The 21,055-nt window shown below is 46.6% G+C and overlaps 1 protein-coding gene across 2 annotated transcripts; it reads left to right on the top strand.

Annotated features, from left to right (window-relative positions):
* The first annotated feature begins 3,092 nt into the window (after nt 1-3,092).
* On the top strand, nt 3,093-19,571 carry GGA2 (golgi associated, gamma adaptin ear containing, ARF binding protein 2). 2 transcript variants are annotated; one of them, XM_079952796.1, is made up of 15 exons: nt 3,093-3,203; nt 6,010-6,094; nt 7,349-7,424; nt 8,473-8,571; nt 9,351-9,474; nt 10,354-10,457; nt 10,864-10,944; nt 11,744-11,890; nt 12,547-12,628; nt 13,432-13,536; nt 14,895-15,065; nt 16,088-16,231; nt 17,453-17,622; nt 18,374-18,484; nt 19,093-19,571. In XM_079952796.1, exons 1-15 carry the CDS (start codon nt 3,161-3,163, stop codon nt 19,201-19,203), a joined length of 1,653 nt encoding a protein of 550 aa, XP_079808922.1. In that variant the 5' UTR covers nt 3,093-3,160; the 3' UTR covers nt 19,204-19,571. The 2 variants fall into 2 exon arrangements, with proteins under 2 accessions (XP_079808922.1, XP_079808923.1); XM_079952797.1 differs by lacking the exon at nt 3,093-3,203 and adding an exon at nt 5,184-5,628.
* The last annotated feature ends 1,484 nt before the right edge of the window (nt 19,572-21,055 follow it).

Raw genomic sequence — 21,055 nt, 5'->3', positions numbered from 1 at the left:
CCCGGGAAGAATGGCAGATGAAGGTGATGGAATACATGGAACTGGCTGAGATGACTGGCAGAATCCGGGACCAAGGAGAAGAGTCGGTGGAAGAAGATTGGAAAAAATTTAAAGTTTATCTTCAAAAATATTGTAAAATTAAGGATTGCTAGAAAGATGTTGGGAAAAGAAAATTATGTGGTTTTAGCAGAAATGACATAAAGGATTAAGTAAAAATGAATTGGTGAAAGAGAATGTAAAACTATAGTATATTAAGATAAATTATTAAGATAAAAACAAGGTTGGAAGGATTTGCTGAAATAAATTGATTTAGAATACAAAAATGGGAGGTGTGAGGAGGTCAAGGAAATAAGTAAAGGAAAGAAAGCTATGTAAAGGTTTGATCTGTTCTTTTTTTATTGTTTGTATTTTTTCTGGTTTTTTTTTACTTTTCTTTTTTTTTCTTTGTAATTCTTAAAATTCGAATAAATATTATCAGAAAAAAAGAACATATGGTGCAGCTGAACACAAACATCATTTCTACAACTATGCAAAAATAAACATTACTTTCCATCTTACTGTAGTTTTTGTTTCATTTCAAAAAGTAAAAATTTATTTTACAGTTTATTATTGTTTATATTTTGCATTAGATATACGTGGGGGCACCAAAATCTTTTCATGGCATAGGGCTTCCAAAGGTCTTTGCCCCTCTGAGCACCATTTTGGGATGTCTTTCCAGAACAAGGGGGGTGCCCTCCACAGACATCCCTATATGAGCAACCTTGAATGGCTCAGACTGCGACGCTTTGTGGTGAAGGAAGGTGACTCTTCCAAGGCAAGTGTGGCTACAGGCTGGCTTGGAAGGTAAGCAAGCAGTGGGGGGCCTGGGAAGCAGAGCTCAGTCTATCAGCTCTGCTGTGGCAGCTCCCACCAGGCCTCCTCTCCCCTCCGCTGTCTCCTGGGGAGACTGCCATTCCGGCAGACTGCCTCAGTGCAAGAGAGATGTGTAGCAAGGCCCATTGCATCTTGCTAAATGCCCAGCTTGCTAAAAGCAGAGACTATGGTTTTCCCAGTAGTGATATATGGAAGTGAGAGCTGAACTCTAAAGAAGGCTGAGCGCCGAAGAATTGATGCTTTTGAATTATGGTGTTGGAGGAGACTCTTGAGAGTCCCATGGACTGCAAGAAGATCAAATCTCTCCATTCTTAAGGAAATCAGCCCTGAGTGCTCAGATCCTGAAGCTGAGGCTCCAATACTTTGGCCACCTCATGAGAAGAGAAGACTCCCTGGAAAAGACCCTGATATTGGGAAAGATGGAGGGCACAAGGAGAAGGGGACGACAGAGGACGAGATGGTTGGATAGTGTTCTCGAAGCTACCAGCATGAGTTTGACCAAACTGCGGGAGGCAGTGGAAGACAGGAGTGCCTGGCGTGCTCTGGTCCGTGGGGTCACGAAGAGTCGGACACGACTAAATGACTAAACAACAACAACAATAACAAATGCCCAGCAATGATGCACCTCCTGTCCCTGAGCTGGGCCAGCTGGTCATTACAGGAACAACTGCCTGAGTTTTGATTTTCTTCCACCCTCCCTGTCCCTTTCCCCTTGCTTGTCCTGTCATTTCTCTTTAAGATTGTAGACCTGAGGGTAGGGACTGTCAGGCCTTTTAGGCTGAAGAATAGGGCACAAAACAAATAATAGATAAGCTGACCCAGGCAGGGTCCTAAGGCCAGTCATGTTGGGGGTGGGGAGGGGAACAGTATGCTAAATCACTCCCCTTTTATCTTTAATAGATTTGGCCATTGTCTTGGATACTTCTCTATTTCAGTCCACTATTCTCTTCTGGCTGGGGTATCCCAGTTCTCTCTAGATTAGGGTGGCCCAGCTAAGTGAGGTGCTGGGCTTTGGGAAAGCAGTGCAAGGGCTTGGAGGGTGCATGCACCGCTCAGATCACCCACTGGACTACCCCACTCTAGATTAAGGTGGCTGTCCTGGTGCCCCCTCCAGATGTTGTTGGACTATTCCCCCTGACCACTGTTGGCTGTGAGGCTGATGAGAACTGGCCCCCATCCCCAGGTCATAGAGCAGTGGTTCTGAAAGTGAGTGTTACAACCCCCCTGGGGGCAGTGGAGATACCTAGCAGCGCACCAAGTGGGATGTGTGTCAATGACTATCTGACTTTGAAAAGCAGGTACTGTATCACTCGATCAAGTTCCTCAGTTTTGTGGAATCACTCAAACCACAGAGTTTAATTGGGTTTTGCATAAATGTACAGTTAAGGTAATTGTTAATAAAATGTGCAATCTATTAATTTTGAATTGTATTGCATTATTATCTTCCTCGGGATGGTGATAACTACTATTCTGACTACAGTACTGCTTTTCATAGGGCAGAGGGTACTGAGGATGAATTTATGGGACCAAGAGGTCCAAAATAGGTTGGGAACCACTGAGCTATTGGCGAACATTTCCAAAAACAAAAAAATCCAAATCCTTAGAAGAGCCTCACCTCCATTAGGCCAACCCAAATGTTGCAAAGGAGTGGGCAAACTTTTTCCCACTTCCAGCCTAACAAGAATTTTGCTGTAATACGGATTATCGTTATTTTTCTTGTGGGCTGGAGGCTTTGGTTTTTAATTGTGCTTTTCCAAGGTGATGTGAACACTAATCCATTTTGAGTCTTTCATTTTAACTTCTGGAAAGTTTTACATTACAGTATTGCTGTTCATTTTTCTTACTGATAATTTTGTTGGTTTTTTTTTTTTTTTTTGTAAACCACTTTAAGCTTTTTTTTTAAAGCGATGTATAAATCAATCTATCAGCCCGCTGTCCTCTCTCCCCTTATGCTCCCCTTGCCCCCACTCCCTACCAATGTTTTGCACCCTGGTCGAGCTGGCCAAGGCGCGGAGCCCCCGGGGAGAGGCTGCTCTGGGCGGCTTCCCGGCCCCTCGCGACGGCTGCTGGTGCGCTTTTCCCCGGCGGGGCTCCAGTGCCAGGCCCGGGGCTGCTCCTGGCCTCCGCCTGTTGCTGCCCAGCGCCGGGCGCGGAGGCGGCGCTCCGGCTGCCTCTCCCCGCCCCGGGCAGGCGCCGAGGCGGGGTCTGGGCGCCGGAGGGTCGTCCCACCCCGGGCTGGGCGTGCCGGGCCAATTTTCTGCCCGGCCGAGGAAGAGGGAGGCAGACCATGGCGCGGGCGGCTCCTCCGGGCGCGCTGGAGCTGCTGCTGCGTGAGTGTGGGGAGGAGAGGGAGGGCGCTCTGCACGCGCTCAGAGGCTACGGCGCCTGGTTGGGCGCCTCTCCGGGCTGAGTTCCGCGGAGCTTGACTGCTTGGCTCCTGAGACGCGGGAGGAGGAGGAAGGACACCCCACCCGACCGGGCTGGCTCTTCGCTCCCAAATCTGGCATATGAGCCTGGAGGGGGGTGTCTTGGAAAGCTCTCACCGCTGGGAGCTTTTCTTGCAAACCACCTGAAGCGTCAAACGGTGCAACTCGGAAGCGGTTTTGGACCAGGCGGCTTAAACTGGCCCCCTTCGGCAAGGCGGAGTCAAAGTGGCTGCGTGTTTTTTCAATCCAGACTGGGGGACCCTGAAAGGCAACATTTTTGGCTTCCGATTTCTCCCCCCGTCAAAGCTGCTTTAATACTCCTTTTATTCAATGTTGCCGCTTCTCTCTCTCTCTCTTTTTTTTCATTTGAGGGCAGATAATTTGGGGATTTTCTAGTTTCGTCATGTTTGAAGTACTTCTTGCCTCCTGGACTTAATAACCTGATATTTTGCCATAATTTTTTTTTATTCGATCCCCACTCTTGACTCAGGTGGGCTTAGTCAGACTTAAATACTACATCATTATCCCTTCTTTTTAAAACTTTTTTTGTTTGTTCAGACAGGCCTTTACAAAATGATGTTTTGTTTTAATCAGTCAGTGTCTATTGATATTCACTGATAAATTTTAACCATGTTTTTATGGCCATTTGTTGATTTTTATAACTTTATATGTTGTACTCCACCTTGCTGTGTGTTTCCCCTCCCTGAAAGCGTGGATTATAAATTCATAAATAAATAAATAATGTAAGATACTTTTTTATTGGCCCATTATCCTCACTGCTTTTATTCATGGGCAATTTCTTACTGCTCTTGATCAAAGTTAAAGACATATGAAGAGCCTTTTTGGAATCTGGCCCAAAGCCCATCTGGGCCGCCATCCTGTTCTCACAGTTACCAACAATATGCCCACGGGAAGCTAGCAAAGCAAGCAGGCCTGGGCACAAGGGCACTTTTCCTTCCTGTGGCTTCCAGCAACTGGCATTCACATGCATTGCTGCCTCTGACTAGTTTCTGCAAATAATAGTAACTCCAAGAAGAAGTATTTTGCCTAGTTTTTATTATTATTATTATTATAAAGACAAGAGTACACATTCCCAGCTAATTCTGGCTTCAGGGCTGTCTGTTGTATAAATGCTTCCCTAAATCAAATGCCTTCGTTACAGAAAAAAGGATTATTTTCTCACTCTATAAAAAACTTTCTCTGACGCAAGGAAAAAAACCCTGTAATTTTTTCTGTTCTGATTTGAGCCAGCAGTAATCTGATGCAATCTGACGTTTTCCTGCCAGGCATGAAAATGCATCTGATCAACGCCTGCACTGTATATTTATCAGTCAGTTTTCCAATACAGTAGATAGCATTTCAAAATTCTGTTGGAGAGAACTGGTGGAAAGAACATTCTCCATCCTCTTTACACTCCATCCTTTTTACACCTGGATTTCCCTTCTTAATTAAAGAGCCTGACCATTCATTTGTTAACGGCGCAATCCTATATGTGTCTACTCAGAAGTAAGTCCTGTTGAGTTCAATAGGGTTAGTCCCAGGTGAGTAGGTATAGGATTGCAGCCTAAATGCTGTATACTCTCTTATAAGTGCAATGGTTTCATTTTTCTTTAACTGCTCAATAGCTTGGTTTTTGTCAACTGAACAGAATTATTAAGCATCATTCTCCCTTTTGAGGATATTGCAACAATTTCTAACTTCCCTTAAAAATCTGCAGTCTTCAAAACTCTCAGAAACAAAAGATTTCTAAGAAGATACACTGCCCCTAGTTTGTCTCTTTCTTTCATAGCAAACCTGCTCTTGTTTCTTTTTTCTAACTGAAAGGTTGGTTCTTCCCTGTTTCTTCTTGGCTGCCAACAAGGCTAAAAAATGTAAAAACACACACACCAAAAACTCAGTTTATTCTTTGTTTTATCAGTGGGCATATCTAAAGCTTTTAAAATCTCCATCCAATATTATTTCATCCTCTTCAAAGTATCTAATTTATTTTAAACAAAGGCCTTCCTTTCTGTGTACTATTTACTTTACTGTTGTTAATTTCATCCTCCCACTTGAGACTGTTAACACAAATCTCCCATCAGTATCTATTTTTATTAATATTTACTGAATTCATGTCTCGCCTTTCCTCCCCAAGGAGCCCAGGCTTGCAAACAGATACACAATTTGAAAACGAAAGGAAAAATGGATTCAAACATTCTAAGAGCAGTTGCAACTTAAAACATATTAAAGCAGTTACAGTTAAAAATAGTCTAAAAGCAATTACAATCAATAACGTTCTTCCATTCAATGATCTTGGAGTTTCCAGGAACAGCCACCAACAGATGCACAGGTAAACAAGAATGTTTTCAGGTTCCTCTTGAAAGTTGCTAGCAATGGAGACAGGCACACCTCACTAGGGAAGACATTGCACAACTGGGGAGCCACCACTGAAAAGGCCCCTGTCTGGTGACTATTTCTTCCTCTCCTTCCTAGCTTATTTTCTAAATACACTGCAGCCCCTTTAGATATGGTTGCCTGGGGGAGAGGACTAGGCTGCCTCTCCATTTCACTTTCTGCTCCCTTTCTCTTTTCTGTGTCCTTTCACTGGGAACAGAACAGGGCTGGGGCTGGGGCTGGATAGTAGGCAACATCTGGGGCTGATCAGACACTGGTGTTTTGCCCAGCTGTGCTGCACTGTTGAGACTCTTCCCAACCTTGTCTTCCATGGCAGACAAAGCCACAGATCCCAGTAACTCCGAGGAAAACTGGGAATGTATCCAGAGGTTTAGTGACCAGGTCAACGCAGATGCTGACAGGTAAGGCTGCACTGGGTGAGGAGAACCTTTTGCTAGGCCACTTCCAGCTCGAGGTGGATGTGGAAGTTGGCAAAGGTTTTGTCTTGAGCGTGGAGAGGTGGTCAGAGCTTGTGTTACCCCAAAGTTCTGTTTGCTACCCTTTGCCCATGTGCAGAAGCTCTACAGCAGGGCAGATTGTGGGAGATTCCCAGGCAGAACAGGAGAGGAGAGAGCGCCTCTGTCCTCTTCTTGCAGTGTGTGGTCAGATTCTGGTCTGCAGTTGTTGCGTTGTGTGTGGGTTGCTTGTGTTTCCTTGCCCAGGAATCCCTTGAGCCTTGGGCACTGTTTGCTGAAAGCAAATGAATTCTTGAGAGCTTTTGCATCTCCTAAAACATAGCAGCTGATTGAAACTTGAATGTCTGGCAATGTTCCTTGACTGGGGATGGGCTTGGAACGAACCTCAGCTCTCTTTCTGCCACAATTTCTGCTTATTCCATCCTTTTCTTGCATGGCATTTTATGTCATGCCAAGAGTGTGCTTGAGCTCCTTTGGCGGAGAAGATCTATTGTTTCTTGAGGAGCAGTTTCGCTTCTTGTGGCTCAAGCACCTATCTGCTTTCTTTTGCAGTTGTTTCTGGTCAAACAGGTTCAGCTGGCTTCTTCTATATTGCTTAAAAAGCCTGTACAACCTGTTGGCAAGGTGCCAGACTGGAGCATATTTAGCCATCATGAGCAGCAGTGATCACTCTTACAAACTACGTTCAACACAGAGAAGAAAAAACGAGTGGTTTACCTCCACTCCTTAGCTACTTTCCTGTAGAGACTGAGAAAACCCCCCAAATAACAGGGTTCAACAGATATTACCCTAAAATGACATGCAGTTGGAAGTGGCAGGTGTCAGCTGCCTATGAAATATCCCTGGATCTTGTGTGGCAAAAGCAGAGAGCTGGTCTTGGGTGCAGAAGTACAGATCTTCTCTTGTCCATCACTGAGCAAACTGCCCTCTTCCGCTTGAAAACATAGGAAACTGCCTTGTGCTAGCTCAGGATTGTGTGCATGCTGACTGGCAGCTGTGGCTCTCCAAGTTTTTCAGGCAGGGAGTATTTCCCCCCAGCCCTTACTGGACCTTCTGCATGCCAAGCAGATGCTCTCCCATGAGCTTTGGCCCTCCCCGACAGCAATGCCCACCTGCCTCCTCTGGTTGTTGTGAAGGTGAATTCAAGAATGATTTCAGGGACTATGGCATGACTGTTTTTCTTTTTTACCTCTCTCTCAGCATTGCTGCAGCTCTGAAGTTGCTGGAACATAAGATCCAGTCGCCGCAGGAGGCAGAGGCTCTGCATGCGCTAACCGTAAGTGTACCAGGGCCTGGAAATCCTGGGTTCAAATTCCCACTTGGACATGAAGGGTGACCAGTCGCTGCCTCTCAGTCCCATAACTGGTTTGTTGTGGGGATTAAATAAGAAGAGGGAGAACTGTGTACTTGCTGTCCTTGGAGAAAAAGGTGGGATATAAATTCAAGAAATAAGTGTGCATTTCCTCTTTGGATTCCAGACTTCTTGTTCCCCCATTTGCTGTCTGGACAGAGCAGCTGCTGATGAGCATCTGGGTTGAGAATTCTGCAGTTTGGTGGTTCTTTTTTCCCTCTTTTTGAGGGGGAGCTTCCTGCTCTTGTAGCTTGTCACATCTGCGTTACACAACCTTCGTTCACCCCCCATCCCAATCAGTCTCAGCCTGATTGAGTCCACCTTCTCCTACCTCATTTGCTCACTGAGCTATGCCTGACAACTGGCACTGTTCGGAACACCTCCCCTGCTTATTCTGAACAGCCTGTTAGCTTAGGCTTGGAATCAGTTCTCAGTGCCAGGGGTCAGTTGTGGCCAGTGTGAAGTTATGAAAAATGCAGTGTCTGTGAGCATGTGCAGAGTATTTTTCTCCTTCCTGAAATTCCCATATCGAGATGAGCAAGGGCAGATATGGATTTTAACCAACCCAGAGTCTCTCCGCCAGCCTTCATCAAACCTAGTGACTGACCTGTAGGTGTTTTGGACTATAGATCCCACCACAGATGCTGGCTGCAGCTGATAGGAATTGCAGTCCAAAACATCTGGAGAGCACCCAGCCAGTGATGGCTGCCCTTTGCACTTCTATTTGGAGTTATGAAGACTTAGAGAAAATAGCACCTCCCCCTCCCTGCATCCCTGGGTCCCCTTTCCCACTGCCTTTACCTAGAGAAAGTTACCTTGCTCTGTTTTCTGCACCATGTGTTGTCACCTTGAATGGCTTGGTGACCCCACTGCCTAAGGACAAGGCTGGCATGATGGGGGTCTTGGGGGCTCCCTGTGGATTTGCCCGCTCTTTTAGGATCAAGCTTTGTGTTTGCCTCTTTTCCCCTACGAGGTCTTGGAGATGTGTGTGAACAACTGCGGAGAGAATTTCCATCATGAAATGGGGAAGTTCCGATTTCTGAATGGTCTCATAAAGGTCCTTTCTCCCAAGGTAAGTGCCCAGGCAGGTGAAGCTCAGAAATTCAAAGTGTTGGTGCTGACCTTTAAAGCCCTAAACGGCCTTGGTCCAGTATACTTGAAGGAGTATCTCCACCCCCATCGTTCAGCCCAGACACTCAGGTCCAGTTCTGAGGGCCTTCTGGTGGTTCCCTCACTGTGAAAAGTAAAGTTACAAGGAACCAGGCAGAGGGCCTTTTCGGTAGTGACGCCCGTCCTGTGGAACACCCTCCGATCAGATGTCAAGGAAATAAACAACTATCTGACTTTTAGAAGACATCTGGGAAGTTTTTAATGTTTGATGTTTCGTTGTGTTTTTAATATTCTATTAGGAACAGCCCAGAGTGGTTGGGGAAACCCAGCCAGATGGGCAAGGTATAAATAATAAATTATTAGTGTATAGAAAAAGAAGCCTGGAAGGGAAGGGCCCTTGTCAGAAAAGGGGTGGCTGCGAGGTCCCTTCAGAAGGGCCTCCTCAGAGTCCTAAAGGTCAAGATAAAGTTGGGGTTGTGTGTGGTTATTTTTAAAAGAGGGGTGGATTCTGTACTTTCAGCAACATCTGCAGGGCCACTGGTTATCCCCTGTTCCCACTGTTAAGGGTACAGGTGCATCCTTTGAAGCCAGAAAACATCTGAAATGTACAAGGATTTATTTTGCGTGGGTGGGAGTACAAGATGCTGCGGGCACAGTCTTGCTTTGTGAGGAGCGGGGGACTCCCCAAGGTGGTGGTCTTTCTTATTCTGGTTCCAATCATCTTTACTTTGGACTTCCCAGTATCTTGGAGAGTGGTCAACGGACAGAGTCAAATCCCGCATCGTCGAGCTGCTGTTCAGTTGGATGGTGTGGTTTCCTCAGGAAGTGAAAATCCGCGACGCTTATCAAATGTTGAAGAAACAAGGTCTCCATTTAGCTGTTTCTTCTGTCTGTCTTCTCCCCCACCTCCTTCCCATCTCAAAGTCACATGGCCTTAAACCACAAGCCTGCTGACCAAAATGCTTCTAACACCCTTTTTCCTCACGAGGTTTTTCCGTGAGAAAGCAGAACAAAGTATTTTTCTTCCTGGGACCACAAAAAAGGGGTTGCGCAGCTGGTGTTTACCTCTCTTATCTCTTTTAAACTACTTACTGTGGTGGGTCTATTTATTTATTGTCCTTGTATCTCCCCTTTTTCTTCCAAGAAGCTCAATTTGGTCTTCATGGTCCTCCTCATTTATTCCTCACAACAACCATGTGAGGTGGCTAAGGCTGAGAAGTGGTGACTGCCGAAGGTCACACCTACTGAGCTTCATGGCCAAGTGGGGAGATTTGAACCCTGGTCTCTCAGGTCTTAGTCCCACACTCTCTTTTTTTGCCAATTAATTTTTCAAATTTATAAAACATCATAACCAGATTTAATTTAATTTAAATACCTCTCCCCCCCCAAACTGGTTTCCCATTCTCAGATATACTCCAATTCATCCCCTTTAACATACTGCTTTAAAATTCATCTCTAATGATCATCCATTTTAAAAAACAAATTCTAGTCCGACACTCTTAACAGCTGCATCCAAAAGTTTTTGCGGTGCAATCTGAAGCCTTGCAGATGACAAATTGCAGGCGATTTAAGGCCAGCTTTTGCTCCTTTGCTTTCAATTTTTAGTTTCTTGCATTTTGAATCTCTGAATTCCAGGCTCTGACAACTAGCTTTCAATGCCTTTTCTGTTGTGATTTGTCACTTTAAATGGCCCCTAAGCATCCTTGAACTGTGGGTGTGCCAACACTGCAAAGCTTTATTTCAGGGATCGTCAAACAAGACCCCAAACTACCGGAAGACAAAATTCTGCCACCACCTTCTCCACGGCCGGCTAGCTCCATTTTTGATGCTGATGATGAGAAATCCAAGGTAACCTGCTCCTCCTTGTGGTCAAGCTGGACGCTGCACTATTGCTCACGATAATAATGGACTTGGGTAGTGGGTGCCGACAGGGTGACCTCCGGGGGCCCCTGACAAGCCTTTTGGGGATTGAATCAAGGACCTTCTGCATGCAAAGCAGACTTTTGTCCCCTGAGCCTACAGCCCTTCCCTTGTTTTTTAAAAATATTCTGGTTATAAAACTTTATTCTGAGAAATGCTGCTTTTTCCATGTAAAACCAGACCACCTGAAAGCCTTGTTGGTAAATATTCAAAGCAGCCCTTTTAAAAAAAAAGTAGGAGTCTCTCCCCCCCCTTTTTTTTTTGTTCCTGAACAGTTTTGCTTGAGACGAAGTGTGCCATTGACTGTGCGGTGATACGTCTGTCCTCTCCTCAGCTTTTAACAAGGCTCCTGAAAAGCAAAAACCCAGAGGACCTTCAGGCAGCAAACAGACTGATCAAAGGGATGATCAGAGAGGTAGGCCTTCTCTCTGCCATTTCCCCCCATTGTCTGGCAGCATCTGGTGCCAGAGGGCTCCATGCTCATGGAGAAGCCAGTGTGGTGTAATGCTGGACTGTGACCTGGAAGACACCAGGGTTCAAATCCCCCCTCAGGCATGAAGCTCACTGGATGTGACTTAGGGCCAATTACTGCTTTTTAAAAATTATTATTATTATTATTATTATTATTATTATTATTATTATTATTTACTCACTCTACTCATCTGACTGGGTTGCACCATCCACTCTGGGTAGTTTCCAACAAATATAAAAACCTTCAGATGTCTTCTTAAAGTTGTATATTTACTTAACTCCTTGACATCTGTCGGGAAGGCATGCCACAAAGTGGGTGCCACTACCAAGAAGGCCCTCTGCCTGGTTCCTTGTAACTTCACTCCTTGCGGCCTCACCTACCTCACAGGGTTGTTGTGGTGATTAAATGAAGTGGAGGAGAACTGTTTATGAATAGAGGGGAGAATCCTTGAGCTCCTTGGAGGGGTAAAGATATAAAGGCAACAAATAAAGAAATGCAGGCACAGATTCTTAGGTGGTCGTCTTCAGACTTTCTCTGGTTTGCTTTTCTAGGGCTCAGTTTATTATCAGACCTTGGTATGAGAGGCACAAGCTGAGGCTGCTAATTGCTTAGGGGAAATGCCTTGCGACCTAGAATCATAGAGCCACAGAATTGTAGAGTTGGGAAAAGGGCCCCAGGGGTCATCCAGCCCCCACCCTCTGAAACACAGCTAAAGAATCTGAGTGTGTTTGGCCCATTGCAGGAGCAGGAGAAATCGGCCAAGGTCTCCAGGCGACTGAACGCTCTGAAGGAAGCCCGCAGCAGCGCAGAGGCATTGGAGGAGATGCTGAGAAGCTGGCAAGAAAGCAAGGGAGCCGGGACCCCCACGTCAACCCTGGAGCTCCTACAGGTAAGTCCTGCTCTCTCCCCCCCACCCCATGACCTTTGGGGAGCAACTCTGAAGTCCAGGCATGAAAGGCACAGCACCTAGCATGCTCTGTAAGGCATTTCTCCCGGGCAGCCCCATATGCTCCAGGACCTCCTTGTGCCTGGCCATGGGGAGGGGGCTCTTGAGGACAATGGTGGGGCCTCTGCAGTATGCATTGGTTGACTCATTTGTCACCAGGAGAGAGAGAGGACCTCTGTTTTCAGATTCCTTCCCACAATTCTCAATGAATACTACTTGCGGGGAATCACACAAGGTGGAAAAGCACTGCTGTTGGTACACCCAGGTCCTGTCTGCAGGCTTCCCATTGTGGCATTTTGTTAGCCTCCTTGGTGAGGAGAGGATGCTGGGCTCGATGGACCTCTGGCTGCAGGGTTTTTTCCATATGTACCCCTCTGGCTAGAAAACTGGATTGGGCTTAACTAAATTCTGGGTGCCTGGAATCTGCCCTGAAACACATAGCGGAATATTATCTTAACACGATGAATAAAGTTCCTCTGAGCATGCGTGATGCGCTTTCCTCCTCCCCTCGGGCCACAGCTGGGGTGGGGTGGGGCTGGGTCAGCTGGGCTGTGAGGCTGAGCCAGCGGCACTTCCACTCTGGCTGTGTCCTTCCACAGGCCACGTTTACCAAGTGTGAGAGGCTGAAGCCGCTGCTCTTCCGTGTGGCCAGCGAGACGGTGGAAGACGAGAAAGCTCTGGGTAAGAATGGGAAAGACAGACAAGAGAAGGGAAGTGGAGGGGCTGGGCAGGGGTGTGTGTGTAGAGAGAGGGATGTTACAGAGGCCCAATAAATGCATTTTTGTTCTGGCTGAGGAGGGAACAGCTGTCCCCTATTCTCTCTACCCTCAAATTAGGAAACTGCTGGATTTGAAATCACTTTTATTTATTTATTTGTATATAATTTTTATTAAGTTTTCTGTTTTACAGTTTAAGATACTCATTTTACATCCTTAACATATCAATGACTTTCCTTCTTCTCTTTCCATGGTTCATTTTACATATCATAAATCCCTGCATATTTTACAAAAACTATACCGTTCAGTATTCCATTGTTGTGTCCATCAAAACTTATTTACACTGTTGAATTTATCTTAATGCTACCAATGTTTTCAGCTGTACATCATTATTTCCCATATATTCAACAAACATTTTCCAATCTTCTTTAAACGTATGTTCTTCTTGTTCTCTTATTCTATTTGTTAAGTCTGTGAGTTGTGCATATTCTGTCAACTTAAGTTGCCATTCTTCTTTAGTTGGGACCTCGCTCGTTTTCCATTTTGGGGTGAAATCAATTTTATTAGATGGGGTTTGTGTGTGTTTTGTTAGCCCCAAGAATTAGAATTCCAGGGTTTTAATTTCTTAACAGGGGTAACTTATTATTATTTTTTTAACTCTAATAATACAGAACATATGGAACCCCCCACCCTACAAATAACAATTGTTTTCTTGTAATTGTTGAGTGAAGCTTGTGGTGCAAATTCTCACTCTTGTTGCTTCTGTAGGGGAGGTTCTGCAGGCAAGTGACAGGCTCACCCGGGTGCTGTGCTCTTACAAGGACGTTGTGGGCACTGCTGGGGATTCTGGGACCAGCTCTGGTGGTACTGCTGGTAGGTCAAGGTTGGCAAGGCTCTCCCTGTCTTGTAAAGGGTCTGGGGGAGGCCCTGCTTGCAGTGAAGCCAAGGGGCAGATTGAGATGGGCTGGGGTGAATCATAGTAGAGTTGGATGGGGACCACATTTGTCCAGCCATCTGCACTGCAGGAACCTTTTGCCTAATGTGAGACTCGAACCCACTACCCTGAGATTAAGAGTCCCATGCCCTACTGACTGAGCTATCATACAGGTGCCTTTTTGTTCTTCAGAGTTGTTGGGAAGGGATTTAAAGAGGGGGGTTTGAGGAGGTGGGTTTGAGAAGGAAGGAAAAAAGGAGGGTCAGAAGGGCGAGCAGAAAACCGCATCAGGTGACTACTTCATTTTGCGAACCACAAACTGCAGGATGGCCCCCTTTTTAAAAAAGCTTCCAGCTCTTTAAGTCTCTGCTTTGAAAGCACCACAGTAAATGAAAACATCCTGTTCTGCTTCTGCTCTGCAGGTCAGGATAGCCAGCCTACAGTTTCAAAAGCCTGACACAGTTTGCTGGTTTTTTTGCTTGTTTAGTAAGGCTGAAGTTATGCTATCTTGCTCCCAAGAGAACGGATTTGTGTCAGAAGTGTTTTGCTTTGAGTGGTGGATCTCGCTTAAGTTCTTGGCTGTTTCCCTTACCCAGTAATAGACAAGTGAAATGCAGAGTTGGGGGGGGGGAGAGGAAGGGAGTCCCACCTTTGTGTCGGGAGAACTGCTGGCAGCAATCTGAAATTGTGGGTGGAAGATCTTCCCTTTGCCCAGCATTCTCTACCAGCTGAGCCTCTTTGGGATAGCCATCTACTTGGTTTAAAAAACAAATCTTGCTTTCATTTAAAGCCCTATATGACCTTTAAAGCCCCATACGGCCTAGGACCCTCGTACCTACAGGACCGCCTCTCCTGGTATGTCCCACGGAGGACCTTACCGTCTTCAAATAAAAACATCTTGGAGATCCCGGGCCACAGGGAGGTTAGGCTGGCCTCAACCAGAGCAAGGGCTTTTTCGGCTGTGGCCCCGATCTGGTGGAACGCTCTGTCACAAGAGACTGGGGCCCTGCGGGACTTGACATCTTTCCACAGGGCCTGCAAGACAGAGCTGTTCCACCAGGCCTTTGGCCAGGGCACAGTCTGACCCCCTCCTTCGGTAATCCTCATAGAACTCTAGCCCAATGGTTGCCATTAATTTGATTCTGAATTGATTTTAGAATGCATTTCAATTAATTGATTGTGATTTTATGTAAATTGTGTTACTTTTATTGTTGTTAGCTGCTCTGAGCCCGGCTTCGGCTGGGGAGGGCGGGATATAAATAAAATTTTATTATTATTATTATTATTATTATTTCAGCTGGACCTCAGCCCCTTCCAGACGCTGCGAGCAGCCTCACCCTCATCGACCTCTCTGAGCTGGGTGCTGGGTGCCAGGCTCCCTTGCAAGAGAACACAAAGACAGAGCCTTTTCTGGAGAGGCTCCTCTCCTCCTCTTCTACCCACTCACTGGATGAGGAGCTGATGTTAGGTTGGTGTCTTGGACTGGAGTTCTCAGGGGCTGCATCTTCCCTGATGTAGAAAGCCCTGCTTCCTGTGGTTGGGAAGGGCCTGTAGGAGGAGAGTGTTTGAGGAGGGCAAGAGTTGTATTCAGTGCTAGCCCTACTTAGAGTAGACCCATTGAAATTAATGGACTTAGCTTTTATGCAGAGTAGACCCTGACCATGACTAACTTGGGCTCAGAGTGGGTCTACTCTGGGTAAAATATTATTATTATGTTATGTATTAGATTTATATCCCACCTTTCCTCCAGCTAGCCCAAGGTGGTGTACATAGTTATCCCCAGTGCTATTTTTCTAGAAAAAGAGGTGCTGGAATTCACCATGAATGCCTCCCTGGTTCTCTTATAATGGCACCTGAGAGGTGCTGGAACTCAGTTCTGGAGAGTTCTGGCTGGGAAAAAAGCCCTGGCTCTCCCACTTTCTAGTGCAACACTAACCACTACACCACACTGGTTCTGAATATGTTTGAATGCAACTCTATGTGTTTTCCAAACCAGGACATAACAAGCTGTTGTTGGCTTCATGTTTTCAACACCACTTTATGATTTCCATTGTGCTTTAGACTCTTGTTTTTGTACACTGCTGTGGAACCGTTTCCAAACCCTTAAATAAATAAACCCGTTAGAAATGTCCTTGTTATAGTTGCCCTGTTTCCTTCTGGTGGGGTCTTCCGAGCCCCCCAGGGAGAGCCAGCTATGAAAAAACCAGGCCAGGGGCCTCAAGAGCCACCCCCCTTCTTCTGGGCAGGTGGAAGAGTAGTGGGCCTGAGCTGCTTGCACCCTCGTTGGCTTCAGATCCTGCTGCACATCCTGGACCAGGGTCTTCATGGATGACCAAAGCTGGAGGAGGAGCCTTTGGGGATGTTGCTGCAGCATTAGCATCTAAGCAAGAGGCAACCAGGGCGTGGGGAAGGGAGGTGCGGAAGGAAAGAGTTAGTTCCCTGCTGAGATAGTGACATTGCCTCCAGCTTCCTGTGACTCTCTTTCCCCAGGTCTCCCCATCAGCCCGACAGCAGCGGCTCCTCCAGTCTCCAGCCAAATACCTGAAATGGCACCAGCACCTTTGCCGCCTTGCCCTGCGTCCTCCAGCGGCTCCTTGGCTAAGCTTTCAATTCCGCTGAGTTCCATTACTCTGAGTAAGTGCCAGGATGGGGGTTTTTCTCCACAGGGCAGGTGCTAAGCAGCTGCCCCTGATCTGGTGGTGGGATGTGGACTCTGGTGGGGTGACAGAGCCCCATATAGGGTTTGGCTTTGCCCCTCTGTGAGGCTCTGTGGCTACCTGTTGACAACTGCAGTTGGCATGGCAGCTACGGCCATTCCTGGACCGGGAAGGCTTGGCTGCAAGTAGTTCATGCGCTGGCTACTTCCAGAGTAGATTACTGCAATGCACTCTGTGCGGGGCTTCCGTTGCGCCTGATTCAGAAGCTGCAGTGAGTGCAGAATTCTGCAGCATGATAGCTGATGGAAGTGAGGCTATGTTAGGATTTAACGCCTGTGCTCAGATATCTGCAGTGGTTGCTTATTTGCTCCCTGGCCAGGCTCAAGGTATTACACCATTAATATACAAAGCCCCCAGTAATCTGGGACCATATTATACACCCTCTCGATTGCTTTGATCTGCAGGACTGGCCCCGTTATAGGTGCCACACAATTCCCGTTCCACATTTTTTGGAAATTGGTCTCCTAGTGTGGCAGCACCTACACATGGGAACTCCCTGCCTCTCTACTCTTTTCGGCACCTACTAAAAACATTTTTTAGACAAGCCTGGTGTTTGGGATGCTGGTGTGTTTTCAGCTCTATGGATGGTTTTTATTTTTTTGAATGCTGTAATAGTTTTTACTAATTACCTTACTGTCTTATTCTTTATGCAAACTGGGATGAAGATTTCTGCAATTAAGCAGCATATAAATTGTATGAAATAAATAAATGCCACTTTCCCTGCCCCTCCCTCTGGATCCTGGCATCCTCATCCTAGCCACCAGATTGCCTAAGGACAGTGGTAGAGCATAGCTGGGATAGCTCAGTTGGTAGAGCAGGAGACTCTTAATCTCAGGGTTGTGGGTTCAAGCCCCACATTGGGCAAAAGGTTCCTGCATTGCAGCGGGCTGGACTAGATAACCCTCATGGCCCTTCCCAATTCTACAATTCTATGATTCTATCTGTTCTGGGTGTAGAAGGTCTCGAGTTCAGTTTCTAGTATCTCCCAAGTATGGCTGGTAGACACCTCTGCCTGAAATCTTGGAGGGTCATTGCATTGTTGCCAATCAGTGTAGACAGTGTGGAGCTAGCTGACCCCAGTGGTCTCACTCTGTGTAAGGCAGCTTCCTATGTTTGTCTGTCTTCTTGCCCCCAATAGGCACGACCCCCCCGGTCACAGTCTATGAGGAGAAGGGCCTGAAAGCCATGCTCCACTTCTCCAGGGACCCGGTTCCCGGCCAACCAGCCACCAGGGTGCTGGTTCTCTCCCTGCTGAGCACTGCCCCTCACCCAGTCCAGGACATCGTTTTCCAGGCTGCTGTGCCCAAGGTGAGAGAAACTGGCTCTTAATCTAGGCAAGAGAGCTGTGCTCCTGATCAGCAGGATTCCTCCCTCCCTGTGGATTGTTTTATTTTATTCAGGAAGTTACATAGTGCCCTTCATTTATTTACTTATAAAAATATGTGTAGGCCGCAGTGCCATAAATAATTTAACAAAGTAGGTTATAGCAATAAAAACATAAAGCAATACAATACAAGCCATAACAAAAGTTAAAAAGCAGACACCATTGTGAAGGAGCTATTCTTAATTGCCTGCACAGGTATGGCAGAATAGAAAAGTTTTCAGCAGGCGTTAGAAGGCCCCTGCTGAATCTCCAGTGGCAGAAGGTCCCACAGGACTTGGCCGATGATGCTAAAGGTTCCATTTCTTGCTGCTGTCAGGGAAGGGTGAGGCTTTTCCCACCTGTCAGTCACCTGATGTCACAAGGATCTTAGGTTCCCATACAGACCAGGCCAGCAGAAAACGTTTCTCTTCCAGCAGGTCTTTGGCCTGACCTCTGTTTTTGTCACTTTTGCCTTGTCTTCCTGCTTTGCGGTATGAGGGTGTATTTTCCTTGGGGGTTTCAACTTGAAACAGAAAGAGGGGATAATTTATAAAATGTTGTGATTGATATGCTGCTGGGGCACTGGGCCATGGGGTTGTCCCAGCGACCCCTCTTGGGCTGAGCTTGTGCCTGAGGAGACCTCATCCTTCTTCCTCTCTCTCTCTTCCTCTCCTCTTTCTTGCTGCTGAATGATAGTCGATGGCCATCAAGCTGCAACCGGCCACAGGCTCCGAGCTGCCGGCCTTCAACCCACTCCTTCCCCCAACGGTGATTTCTCAAGTACTGCTTCTGGCCAACCCTCACCAGGTATGTGGCTGGATCAGGTTAGGGTGTGTGGTCTGGGTAGCAGACTGCCCAGCAGCAGCTGGGAGCCAGTGGCCCCCTTCTTTGGCTGCCTGTTCAGAATGTGGGGCAGGGCTGGGAGCATCTGTGCTTGTTGGGATCCTATCGCCACCATCGCCATCACCTCTGACCACTGGCCCTGCTGACTGAGATGTAGGGATGAGAATGTTAGAAGGGGGGGGGCGCGAGGCGAACTTCAGGAACATTTTGAAACTGATGAGGGTTCAGCTTCTCCTCAGACCGTCGAATGGGAATTGTGTAAAGCCCATATCCAAGATAGGATCACAGCACCTGCTTTTTGTAAGAAACAGATTTAGAAGACTGCCGGAAGGAAGTTGGGAAAAAACAGAGGCCCATTTTAGGTCCATTGGCAGTATCCCCTCCCCCAGATTTACCATGCTCTCGATAGGAGTGGAACGACCTCCACTACAGCTGAATTTGCCCTGGCATGTTTGCGCCAGAGAGAGAATGGGCAAATTTTGGCTTCCTGCTTTAAAGAGGGGCCTGCCAGAAACTGCAGAGTGTCTATGTGTCTGTCTTTCCACTTTATATCTTTTTTCCCCTGTTCCCAGGTTCCACTCCGACTGAGATACAGATTGTCCTTCGTCCAAAATGGGGCACCTTGCACAGAAACTGGGGAGGTATCTGATTTCCCCCATGCAGAGTTATGGGGTGGGATTTAGTGACTGCTTGCCCGGTGACTTCAGAAGATTCCCCAGAGCACCATCTTCATGGCCTCAGGGCACTGGGATGGGCCTCACCAGGGCCCAGACATTCAATGCCAATTACGCTTTGGAGCAAGATACCTTCTTCTTCGCGTATACCAATCAGTACATTTTTTAAAATGCAACTATCTTTATATTCATTTGGACTATGTAAACAGCACTGGACACTTTTTCCTCCAATAATCTTGGAAGGGATCACTTCGTTTCTGAGGATGGTCCAGATGAAAGCTACCCTCCCACCTGTTGGCTGAGCTGCTGTGATGTCATGGAATGTGTGCAACTCAATAGTCCATAGAATATTGATAATAAAGTTTTTCTGTTTTTAAGACACGAGTCAAAGGTAAACATGGAAAAAAACCTCAACAGAATATACTGGCTAATTTCTGGCAAGAGGGTTGTTGGAAATAAAGAATTTGGGGCTGTGGAGGAAGCTGAAAAGCGGAGATGAAAGAGGGCCATGGGAATGACTAGAGGGAACAAGATGTGACCAACAGAACACATGACGTGATGCACATGTGTGACAAACACTTTGCTGTAGGCTGATTTGTTTTACTTTCCAAAGAGTGGTATCTGCTCCAAAGAGTTTGGCTGCCTTCTTTAAAGAGGGGCCTGCCTGAAATTACATGGTGCCTTGTGTGGACCAGTTTGCTATTTAGAGGAGGGGAGGGGAGAAGGAACCTCTGCGTCTGCGTGGAGGACTCTCTTTCATTGGAGGTTTGAAAGCAGAGCCTGGATGGCCACCTGTCAAGGGTTCTTTGGTTGTGACTCTTGCATTGCAGGGCTTTGGACTGGATGACCCTTCCAGATCCTCCTAGCTCTACAATTCTGATTCTGTCCCTGCACCACTCATGCTCTGCTGCTGCCGGCACAGAGCGCCTTGCCCAGAAGAGCTGCTGGCTAAGATTAGTATAATTTATTACCCACCCTTCATCCTAAGGTCCCAGGTTCAGCTTATAACAATTAAAAGACAATGCTGAAAACAGCTTAAGCATTTTGCCCTGTGGGCTCGATCTGTGGCCTCCCTTAATGGCACCCAATCAAAACATGTTGCCCTGGGTAGCCGCCTCTTGCCAAGAGGTCTAGAGAAAACTGGTTTGCATGCCTCTTCCTTTGAGCTAGTAGTGAGGCAGTAGCACCCTTGCTCCCCAGGGAGATGCTGCTGGTTGTGTGACTCCTTTTGCATTTAGGAGCAAGCACGTGGAGTGTGCATAGCCTGGTTTTCCAAAGGTGTCAGTCTTCTCTGCGTCTTCTCAACCCAAGAGCAGCTGTCCTGGGCAAGGACTCTTCCTAGGGTGCCTTCAGGGGTGGTCTTGAGTGGCTGCCTCTGTTTGAGTTGCCCGACTTTTAACATGGTTTTCTTAATTTTTAAGTATACAACTGCAAAAAGTCAACAAATGTACTGATCAATCAAAAAACCATAACTGTAATTATGACTTGAGTGAAGTGCAGAAGTGCAAACATTCAATTTCAGCATTCAGAAATAAATATGGAGAAATGGCTCAGAATTATTAATTAAATTTCTATACTGCCCTTCATCTGAGGATCACAGGGTGGTTCACAATATAAAAACCACAAAAACACGTAACATTGTTTAAAAGGCCATAGACTGCTAATGAGCCAAACGCCAGGGAGGAGAGGAATGCTTTTGCCTGCAGAATGAAATAAAATCAAAAGCAATCATAATCGACAAAGAATTTATAGACTACTATTTCATTAATACATGAAATGAATGTAAAGAGGCATAAATCAATCAATATTCTGAGTGGGTTAGATCCAGCTACCTTTTGCTCAGGGCAAACTCATTGCCTTC

The sequence above is a fragment of the Podarcis cretensis genome (assembly GCF_951804945.1).
Source record: "Podarcis cretensis genome assembly, chromosome: 14".
Lineage (NCBI taxonomy): Eukaryota > Metazoa > Chordata > Lepidosauria > Squamata > Lacertidae > Podarcis > Podarcis cretensis.
Note: the sequence above shows the minus strand (reverse complement) of the source record. Positions and strands in the feature narration are given on the sequence as shown.

Excerpts from the sequence above, each read along its gene's own strand:
- GGA2 (XM_079952796.1), top strand. The coding sequence starts at position 3,161 with ATGGCGCGGGCGGCTCCTCCGGGCGCGCTGGAGCTGCTGCTGC. Across the intron at positions 7,425-8,472 it reads AGGCTCTGCATGCGCTAACC|GTCTTGGAGATGTGTGTGAA; the intron begins GTAAGTGTACCA and ends TTCCCCTACGAG. Across the intron at positions 10,458-10,863 it reads CTGATGATGAGAAATCCAAG|CTTTTAACAAGGCTCCTGAA; the intron begins GTAACCTGCTCC and ends TCCTCTCCTCAG.